Source organism: Rhinopithecus roxellana, chromosome 8 (genome assembly GCF_007565055.1).
Source record: "Rhinopithecus roxellana isolate Shanxi Qingling chromosome 8, ASM756505v1, whole genome shotgun sequence".
NCBI classification, from domain to species: Eukaryota; Metazoa; Chordata; class Mammalia; order Primates; family Cercopithecidae; genus Rhinopithecus; species Rhinopithecus roxellana.
Window position 1 is genome coordinate 42,860,266 of NC_044556.1, and position 9,339 is coordinate 42,869,604.

Below are 9,339 nucleotides of genomic sequence, written 5' to 3' on the forward strand. Positions count from 1 at the left end.
GGTATTCTCCTACCTCATCCCATACTCCTGAGGGAGGGCTGGCTGGGTCCCTCTTACCCTTCTTTCTTTGGATGCTAGGAGGCTCACCTGCAAAGATGACCAGCCCGAAGCACCACTCGGTGTTTCGCAGCACACAGCCCCGCAGCAGCATGTTCTGGTTGCTCAGGGGGAACTTGTTTTCCTTCCAGTAGAGGGTTCCGCTGAATTTGTCCAGTTTGTTGTTGGGAGGTTCACAGATCACTTCACCTGAACAGGAGACAAAAATTCCACTGCTCAAGGTCCAGTCTACAGCCTGACCACAAGACAATAAAACAAAGAGAAAATGCACTGAGGGAAGAGGATGCAAGAACAAGGGCCCATCCACACGCTGCTGGTGGGAGTGTGAGCTGATGCAGCTCTTCAGGAAAATAATGAAGCAGGCCAGGCACGGTAGCTCATGCCTGTAATCTCAGCACTCTGGGAGGCCAAGATGGGCAGATCATTTGAGATCAGGAGTTCGAGACCAGCCTGGCCAGCATGGCGAAACCTGTCTCTACTAAAAATACAAAAATTAGCCAGGCATGGTGGCGGGCACCTGTTAATTCTAGCTAATCAGGAGGCTGAGGTACGAGGATCGCTTGAACCTGGGAGGCAGAGGTTGCAGTGAGCCGAGATTGCACCACTGCACTCCAGTCTGGGCAACAGAGTGTTTCAAAAAAAAAGCAGCAGCATGTCCTAATATTTGTTTGTACAAACATGTATGAAAAGTGTGGATGAACACATACTGACAGTCAATGTGGCTACCTAAGCAGGGTAGAAGAAGAAGGAAGAGCTATTTTCTTTTTTTTTTTTTGCTTTTTTTGAGACAGAGTCTTGCTGTGTTGCCCAGGCTGGAGTGCAGTGGCGTGATCTCAGCTCACTGCAACCTCCACTTCCTTAGTTCAAGCAACTCTCATGCCTCAGCCTCTCGAGTGGCTGGGACAACAGATGCGCACCACGACACCTGGCTAATTTTTACATGTTTTTTTTTTTTCTTTTTGAGACGGAGTTTCGTTCTTGTCACCCAGGCTGGAGTACAGTGGCACGATGTCAGCTCACTGCAACCTCCGCCTCCCAGGTTCAAGCAATTCACCCGCCTCAGCCTCCCGAATAGTTCGGATTACAGGCACGCACCACCACGCCCAGCTAATAATTTTTGTATTTTTAATAGAGACAGGGTTTCACCATGTTGACCAGACTGGTCTCGAACTCCTGGTCTCAAAAAATCTGCCCGCCTCGGCCTCCCAAAGTGTTGGGATTACACGTGTGAGCCATGGTACTGACCTCCATTCACTTTTTCTTATACACTTTGTATGGTTTGTCTTACAAGGAACATATGTTATTATTCCGAGCTAATAAGCAAAAAGAATATGCTGAATTTCTCTCAACATGCATAGCAAGTGGGGAGCTATCAGCCACAAAGTTCCCTTGAAATAATTATCAACTCACAATCAAGAGGGAGCCAAATGACATTACCAACACTCCCCTCCCCAAAACAGTCCAGGAAGCTGCATAACAACAACAAAAAGTCCAAATGAAAAGGTATAATTTAATGCCCCCAAGCAAAACTCAACGCCCCTCCTCTACCTTCAGGCTGCTCCTCCAAAATTACTCACCATCAAACTTGGCAAGCTTGCTGATGTCTCCCAATTCTGAGGTGACTGGAATCGCCTGACGTACTTTCATGTTGGTCTCACTGGAAGGACAGTGTCCCTGAGTCCCCGATCCCTCCTCATCCTCTAAATATTTTTTTTCATAGATGGGGTCTTGCTCTGCTGCCCAGGCTGGAGTGCAGTGGCACAATCATAGCTCACTAAAGCCTCGAACTCCTGGGCTCAAACGATCCTCCCACCTCAGCCTCCCAAGTGGCTGGGATTACAGGCGTTAAAACCACCATACCCAGCTAATTTTACAAATTATTTATTTATTTTTTATTTATTTATTTTGTGTGTGTGTGTATGTGTGTGTGTGTAGAGACGAAGTCTCACCATCTTACCCAGGCTGATCTCAAACTCCTGGCCTCAAGCAATCTTCCCACATTGGCCTCCCAAAGTGCTAGGGTTTATAGGAGTGAGTCACCATGCCCACCTTTCCCCATCCTCTAAATTCTACCTGGTGACACCTAAGCATGGTGTATCACTGCTTAGCCCAGCAAATACTGGCCGAATAACACTTTGCACATCCCATCCAAAGCTTTTCTTACCCTAATTTTTCCAAATTCAGACAAAGCCCAGGCCTGAGAACCTCATTCAAAGACAATCTTTTTACCTCCAAAGAGACAGAAGGAGAGGGCTAACACTGAGCATGCCACTTACCCATCAAGTTCTGCTGTCTCTATGTAGCACAGCCCATGGGGCTCACTGCTGGAAAGGAGGAGGAGATCCGCCTAGAGAGAAAAACCAATGAGAAGTCCAAATATGCAAACCTCCACCCCCAGTGGGCTGTGATGGTGGCTCCTTCATCCAAGCATTCTTGGTTTGCTTAGTTCCAGATGCATAAATGGCTAGTCCCAGGCATATCAGCATGACACAGGAGCCTCTGATGTGAGAAAGTTTCCTGCCATGGGTGTTTATGAGGCAACAGTAAATCAGGAAAGATTCATCCCTTTTTGACAAAAAAGAGGAAGAACCCTACCAGCCTAGAGGGGTACCCTGTCCCTTACCGCCACAAACTGGTTATTTTCTAGCTTGATAATATCACCAACACAGACATTCATCCACTGCTCCTGCTGGAGGCTGAGGCAACAAGAAGACAGTGAAGAGGCTGTCAGGAGCTGAAGAGGTTCCTAGGGGACCCCCTTCCTCCCCAGAGCTCTTGTCTCCAACAGGCACTCACATTCCATTGATCAGCACCTGAGACTGGCGGTTATTCACCTGGTTATCACTCTTGTGGCGGAACTGAAAAGAAGAAAACTGTGAAAGGTAAGACACTTTCCCTCGCCTCGAAGGAATTCGTTAATCAGTAGAACTCAGAGGATGCTGGCTAACGCCTCATATATACCCCATCACAAACCAGTTCACTCCCTGACTTCCCCTCCCCATCCTCAGCAAAAAGACATCAGGGATCTAGCTGGACCGGGTAAGGGTTGTCAAGGTCACCAAGAAATTGTGCTGAATGAAGGTGGCCGTGAGTTGGGGGTGGGGGTTGGAGTAGGGGTGGGTGACTGGGACAAAATAGAGGAATGAAACCAACTCACATAGTCATCAGTGGCATCTTTAACAGCTGTGATGGTGAGGACAAGAACCAAAGGCACAATGGTGGTGAACCAGGACAGGGAAGAGATCTGTGGGATCAACTGAAAAAAAAAAAAAAAGAGAAGTATGCGTCTGAGGCCCCATCCGATGCCTTCACTCCCTTTCCTCTTCCTTGGCTTTATTCAGTTTGGGGAGCTGCAAAAAATCTACTATGGGTCACCTACCTGCAGAATAAGGAGGAACAGGAAGTAAGTGTTGGCAACTTCCTGGAACTGCTCAAAGAGGTTGACAGGCAGGAAGGTGAGAATATTGTACTTGGAGGTCTTGATGCAGTTACTCTATGGCAGTAGGAGAGAAGATAATGAGCAGCCTCCAGCCCCAACCCAGAACCAGACTGAGGCTGCCTCCCCCATCTTTATACTTCCCCAGACCTCTACCCCAAAAGCCAGCAAACACAGGTGTGGGAGGGGGAAAGGGGAGGAGAGAAGGGAGTCTCAAGGGGGTCAATGTATTCTGCTTCACTGACAGGTGAAGGCATGAAAAATTCAGCACGGTAGCAGATTGAGAGTGGCTGAGGAGCTTGCCTTCCCCTCCCCCAAGCACTCTTCCCAGGTAGCCCTCAGTCCCAAGGGTAGGTTGTCCTTGCCCCTTTCCCCTCTCCAAACAGAGAGAGGGAACGGGTGGTCTAGAGTCACTTACCGCATACTGGAATTTCTCATTGTATTCTCGGTCATTAGCCCGTGCCCTCCTTTCTTCTTCTGCAACAAAATGATGCTGCAGTCAGGAGGAGCAAATTGAGGTCTGGACCAACACTTTGTGGGGGTTCCCTGTTTTTTTCCACAGAATATCATTTTAAGGAGTTAGCTCCACAACTGAGGGGGTCATCAAATTCTTCCCTCCAGTCCGCCTCTCACCAGCAGCCTGACCACACGGCTCTCCAGGTTACATTCACAGGATAGGATATGTTCTCTTTTCCTCACCACCAACCTTCACAGTCTTCCACCGGGAGCACCCAGTTTGTCTCCCCCACCCCCACTCCAGAGGAATCTTAGCCACTGACAGTCCTGGGATTTCCCAGCCCCTTTTGCTGCTATTATTAATGCATATATCGTCAGAATCAAGGAGTAGCGCTGAAAACGTAAAGTTTCCTTCCCCCTGGGGACCACTGCAGCTCTAGTAGCAGTACTGCTGTCTCCCTAATTTGGAGGGTTGGGTAGGTGGCAAGAAGGAGGCTCACTGTGCCCTGGAGCTGCTCTGCGGTAGCATCCCAGCCCCACGTGCAGTCCCCCCTACAGGAGCCTCTGCTTGTCACATGTCACCAGCAGCTGCTTCTGACTGGCCCACAATGACATCATTTTATTTCAAAGCTCATCTTCAAGTAGAAAAGTAGAGGGGGGGCGCGTTTCAGGCATATGGGTCATGCAGACTGAGATAGAGATGGAGGAGGGAGGAATGAAATGTAATGGAAACAGCTGCGCTCTAACTGGACTTTCCTTGTACCATCTACACGCATTTCCCTTTAAAGGGCTCATTTGTCACTCAGTTAGTGACACCCATCTAGGTAAACCTATCCCAAACCTTTGCAGGTCTGGGACTGCAGGCACCAAATTCATGTCCCAGAGTAAGGAGCTGTTCTATAATAGATTCCCCAGCCCATCTCCCTGGAGGTCACCATGACCTCATGCTGCAAAAAGGGGTAACTTGGTGGCAGCAAACCTAATTCCTTAAACCTGTCCAGGAGCCAAAGACAGCATTCCAGAACCCCTTCTACACACCCCAGGACCCCTGCAGAGCACACTGCAGTAACATAACCCCAGGCCACAGTGCCCCCTGCCTACCAAGCCACTTCACTCCCATAAACTTCCCTAGAGGGGCTCCCTTGGGCTGAGTCTCCTGCGCAATCACCAAAGACCATGCAAAGGAAGAAGGTAGGGACTGGATCCTTCGGAGCCAGGATCTCTGGGTCTGGAAAGAGGATCAGGGGAGGTAGGGGAAGGCTGGGGACAAGTGAATGTAGGGATTGGAGGGGGGAAATAATGGGTGCGGGAGAGCTGCCAGGTGCTGCCTCCAGTTACCTGTCCCCCAGGAGGGCTTCTTTCGGCTCCAAGAGGGAGGCGCCTGGGCCCGGGCCCACTTCTCGGGCATCTCCTTGGGGACCGTCATGATCCCGGTTTGAGTGGGGGCGGACAGACCGTCTATATGTCCTTGGCCTTAGCGGCATCGACCGGGCGGCCCCCCGGGGAGGTGCAGGAGCCACGGCCGCTCAGAGGGGAGCCCCGGCTGTCGGGCGCGCGCCCCACCCGCAGCCCAGGCCATCCTCCCGGCCGCCGGCGCTCGGGGACACCGCGAGCTCAGCTGCGCCGCCGCCGCCGCCCCCCATTCCCCCCGGCAGATGCCAGCGTGCGCTGAGTGGCCCCGGACACGCCGAGCACGCCCAGGGCTCCGCCCCCGCCCGCTCCCCGACTGCAGGAGCCGCAGCCTGCCAACGCGCCGCGTAGGCGAAAGCTCGCGCGCGAGCCCCGCCTCCCCTCCCACCCCCGGGCCCGGCCAATGCGGGGGCCCGGCCAATGCGGGTGAGCGGACTGCCGGCGTTGTCGGGGGCAACCGCTTTCACGCACACACACCCCCGCCCGCGGAAAAACCAGGAGGACTGGTAGATCGAAAAATGAGGGGAGCAGGCAGGGGATGAGAGGACCAAGCAGAGATGAGAACACAGCTCCCTGGGCCACAGAGCAGGAGATGCAGGTGCCCCACGATAAGACTGCAGGTGTTTCGGGGCGTAGGGCTGGTGCTCAGCGCCGTCCTGGCACGTAACCCAGCTTTGGGATCAAGCGGAAGAATTCGGTTTCCTAGGTTTCCCCTAAGCTTGGTAGGGACTGCTGTAAGCTACCCTCCCTCAGACCCATACCAGGTGTCCCTTTTCCTTTTGCTCCCTGAGCCATAACAACACCCACTCTTGATGGTTCCCGGGATCTCCCCTCCTTGCCTGTCTTACCTGGGGGGCGCTTTTTTGCACACAGTGCCATCTCACCCAGCAAGGTCCCAGCAATCCCATGGGAGACCCTGCAAGAAGTGACAGACGAATGAGGTCAGGAAGCTGAGGGTAACCCTTCCCTCCCCTCATGAGACCTCTTTTGAAGACCCTCTTCTCCAGCTCTGACCCTGCCCCTCCTCCAGCCTCCTCTTCCCAGTCTCTCCTCTTACTGCCATGATGGGTCCCTGGGAAAGAGAGGACTTCCCCACCACCTCCCATCATGCCCCTCCCTTGGGTGACATGGCGGACTGAGACTTTACAGAAGCCCATGCCTGTAGGGAAAGGAGAAGAGGCCAGATATTGAAAAAAGGGGCACAGCGCTCAAGGTATCCATCCCAGGGACAATGGAGGTTCTCATGTGTTCTGGTGGCAATGAGTAGTGCTTGTGCTTACTAGAAAGCAGTTTCCCCAAAGGGTGGGGTGGAGGGAACATAAGCCAGGAAACACCTGGCAGGGCATCAGGAAACAGGGTGGGCAGGCTCCACCCTTCTCGAAAGGCTTATAAGTTCCCTGCCATCCCCACCCCCCATTACTAGGGCTTCCATCATCACCTCCTCCAGGGGAGCTCACATTAGAGGCATGGCCCTCACTTTCTGCACAGTCCCCAAACAGCTTCCCCTCAGCCTGGGTCAGCCACCCTTCTGGGCTGCCAGAGGGGTCTTCCCAACCCTGGTGGGGAGTTTGCCCCTCCCTCCATCCCACCCCAAGCCTAGTCCAGTCAGTATGGCACAGGATGCAGGCTCAGGGAGCACCAGTGAGACAGACCTGCTTCCACCTTCCCATGTCCTTTCTTTCTCCCAAAAGGTTCAAGGCCTGGCCTTACAAGGCAGAACCTCATCGTTACTCCCCAGCCTGGCCCAAAGGAAACTGCCAGCCAGTCACCTCCTCTTTCCTTGTCTGGGTGGAAGGCCTTTCACCTCCTCATCCTCTTTGGTCCCCTCTGCCTCTAGCCTACCAGGCATACCCCACCAGCCTGTCAGCCCCAAGAGATACTAATTGCCTGTCTGGCCAACCTCTGTAATTACAGACTCTGCCCATGGCCCAGTTACCCACACCAGTTCTCCCTGCACTAGCTCAGATCCCGCCCTTACGCCAGGTCAGGCAATCCTGAAAACCAGAAGTCCTTTTCATCCCTGACCTTCTCCAACTATGGCAGGCCAGGGTGCCTGGCTCGGGAAGAAAAACCTCATCCATATTTTAGAGATGCCAAGTCCTCCTCCAGGGCCCCCAGCCAGGGTCTCCACCCAGTCTGAGTATGAGTCACGGGAGGGTGGGGAGCACAGGGAGAGGTTAAAGGATGCAAGGGTGGACATCGCAAGTTCTACGGGCAGCCCCGCCCTTGGGAGGAAGGGGTCAAGAAACACTTATCAGCCTAAAGATCTGAGTTTGAGTCCCATGAAAGAGTTAATGTAGGAGCTGCATACGCCATCAGGAGTCAGGAGTCTGGATATGGACCAGGAAAGTTGTTTTACCTCTGAGACCCTGGGGAGACTGGAAGCAGGCTTGGCCCCAGACCTCATCCCCTCTGCGGGGGCCATCATTCCAAGGGGAAGGGAGGAGAAACCTGGGAAAAGGGATCCCCTCTCACTTTTCCTTCTCAGTCTCACACAGCCTGGGTTTTTTCTGAGCAGGTCAGGCCCATCAGCCACGTTGCCCCGTCACCCAGCCCCAGCCCCCTCTCGGCCACATTTGGGATAAAAATAGCCAGCCCTGGCAAGCAGGCAATGCTCCATGGAGGAAAACAGCTCCTCCTATAGGTCCGGTCCCTACTCCCTTCCAAGCAAGAGCCCCAAAGGTTGGCTGCTTCTTTCAGAGGAGGCTGGCAGGTCAGGGAAACAGGAGGAAATGGAACTCGAGACCCCCAGCTCACTGGCCACCAACACGAGCTCGGGCCACCTTCCCTCACCAAGGACAGAACTCAGGGCTCCCGGCACAGCTATCACGTCCCAGAGCTACCGCCCCTCCTGACACCCTCAGTTTACCTCAGGCAGAGACCTCCAGCTTACTGAGACAAAGCCTACCAGTCCAAACTCCCTTCTCCAGGCACCAAACCCTCGGGTCCCGGTTACTCCTCTCGCCCAACAACTCTCTAGGCGGGTCTCCCCTGCCTGGCCAAGGCTGCACGAGCTTCTCCTTGAAACTCGCGCCGCTCTCCTGCTCTCCACGCGCCCCTTCGGCACCCCATCCTCCCATCCTGCACACACAGCCCCCCGCTCTACCCTGTCCCCGGGCACCCGACAGCCCCTCCTCTCCAGTCGGCCGCCACCTCCGTCCCGTCTGGCCGCAGCTCCCGACTTTCGGCCCCCGGTGCTCCCCTGTCTACACCCGCTCCAGGGCCCCTCCAGCCCCGCGGCTGCGGCCGCATCTCCCTCTGCCCTCCCGGCCCCGCGCTCCCGGGCGCCCCCGCCTTGCCTCGCCTGGCCTCACCTCAGCGCTCAGCGCTCGGCGCCCGCCCCGGCGGCCCCGTACTGCCCATGCCGGGGGCTGGGGCGGGGGGCGCTCGGCTCGGCTCCCCGCGGGCTCCCGCCCCCCCAGCTGCGGCCCCGCTCCCCCGGGGCCTCGGCCCGCTACTTTGTGTCAGTTTCGGCCACGGCGGGGCGGAAGTGACGGAGCCGGCGGTGGGGACCGGGGGGCGGGAGGGGGTTTTGGGGAGGGGAGAAGGAGCGGGGAAGAGGGAGCAGCCATCTTTGTGCGGGGCAGGGGGAGGGTCTTAGCCCTCCGAGGCTCGGCGTAGCCGGGCTGGGAACCCCCCACACGTACGACCATCCGCATCTTAAAAGAAAAAACAATTCGGGAGGCTACATCGTTCTGAGGGTTTTTTTTTTTAATTCGGAAGAAGGGAATAGAGGAACACTGCCTTCTCTGCAAAACGAGCATCCTCTGCAGCGAGCGGCAGGAGAGCTGTAGAAGTGGTGAACAAGCAGAATTTTCCCCAGCGCTAGGTTGCCTTCAGCCCCAGACTTTCGCACCTCGGAGCCGTCCGCCGTCGGTTCCTTCACCCTACCTCCTCGCCCTGGCTCATTTTCTCAACTCTCTTTGAATGAACGACACAGCACCGAGATTTCTAGGAACGGTGCCTCAGTTTCCCCGCCT

The 9,339-nt window shown here is 54.8% G+C and overlaps 1 protein-coding gene across 2 annotated transcripts in view; it reads right to left on the minus strand.

Moving 5' to 3' along the window:
- The window catches only part of ATP8B2 (ATPase phospholipid transporting 8B2), a 27,525-nt gene extending 18,674 nt beyond the window's left edge, over nucleotides 1–8,851 (minus strand). Inside the window, exons 1-10 of one of the 2 annotated variants that reach the window (XM_030936099.1) lie at nucleotides 8,674–8,851; nucleotides 6,208–6,275; nucleotides 3,912–3,970; nucleotides 3,437–3,550; nucleotides 3,215–3,313; nucleotides 2,854–2,915; nucleotides 2,681–2,753; nucleotides 2,334–2,404; nucleotides 1,635–1,714; nucleotides 88–246 (exon numbers count right to left, since the gene is read on the minus strand). In XM_030936099.1, coding sequence (XP_030791959.1) covers nucleotides 88–246; nucleotides 1,635–1,714; nucleotides 2,334–2,404; nucleotides 2,681–2,753; nucleotides 2,854–2,915; nucleotides 3,215–3,313; nucleotides 3,437–3,550; nucleotides 3,912–3,970; nucleotides 6,208–6,238 — 748 coding nt within the window. In that variant the 5' untranslated portion in view covers nucleotides 6,239–6,275; nucleotides 8,674–8,851. Of the gene's footprint in view, nucleotides 1–87; nucleotides 247–1,634; nucleotides 1,715–2,333; nucleotides 2,405–2,680; nucleotides 2,754–2,853; nucleotides 2,916–3,214; nucleotides 3,314–3,436; nucleotides 3,551–3,911; nucleotides 3,971–5,287; nucleotides 5,566–6,207; nucleotides 6,276–8,673 lie in introns of those variants that run through there. The other variant, XM_010364691.2, reaches the window with a different exon arrangement.
- Between the last annotated feature and the right edge of the window lie 488 nt (nucleotides 8,852–9,339).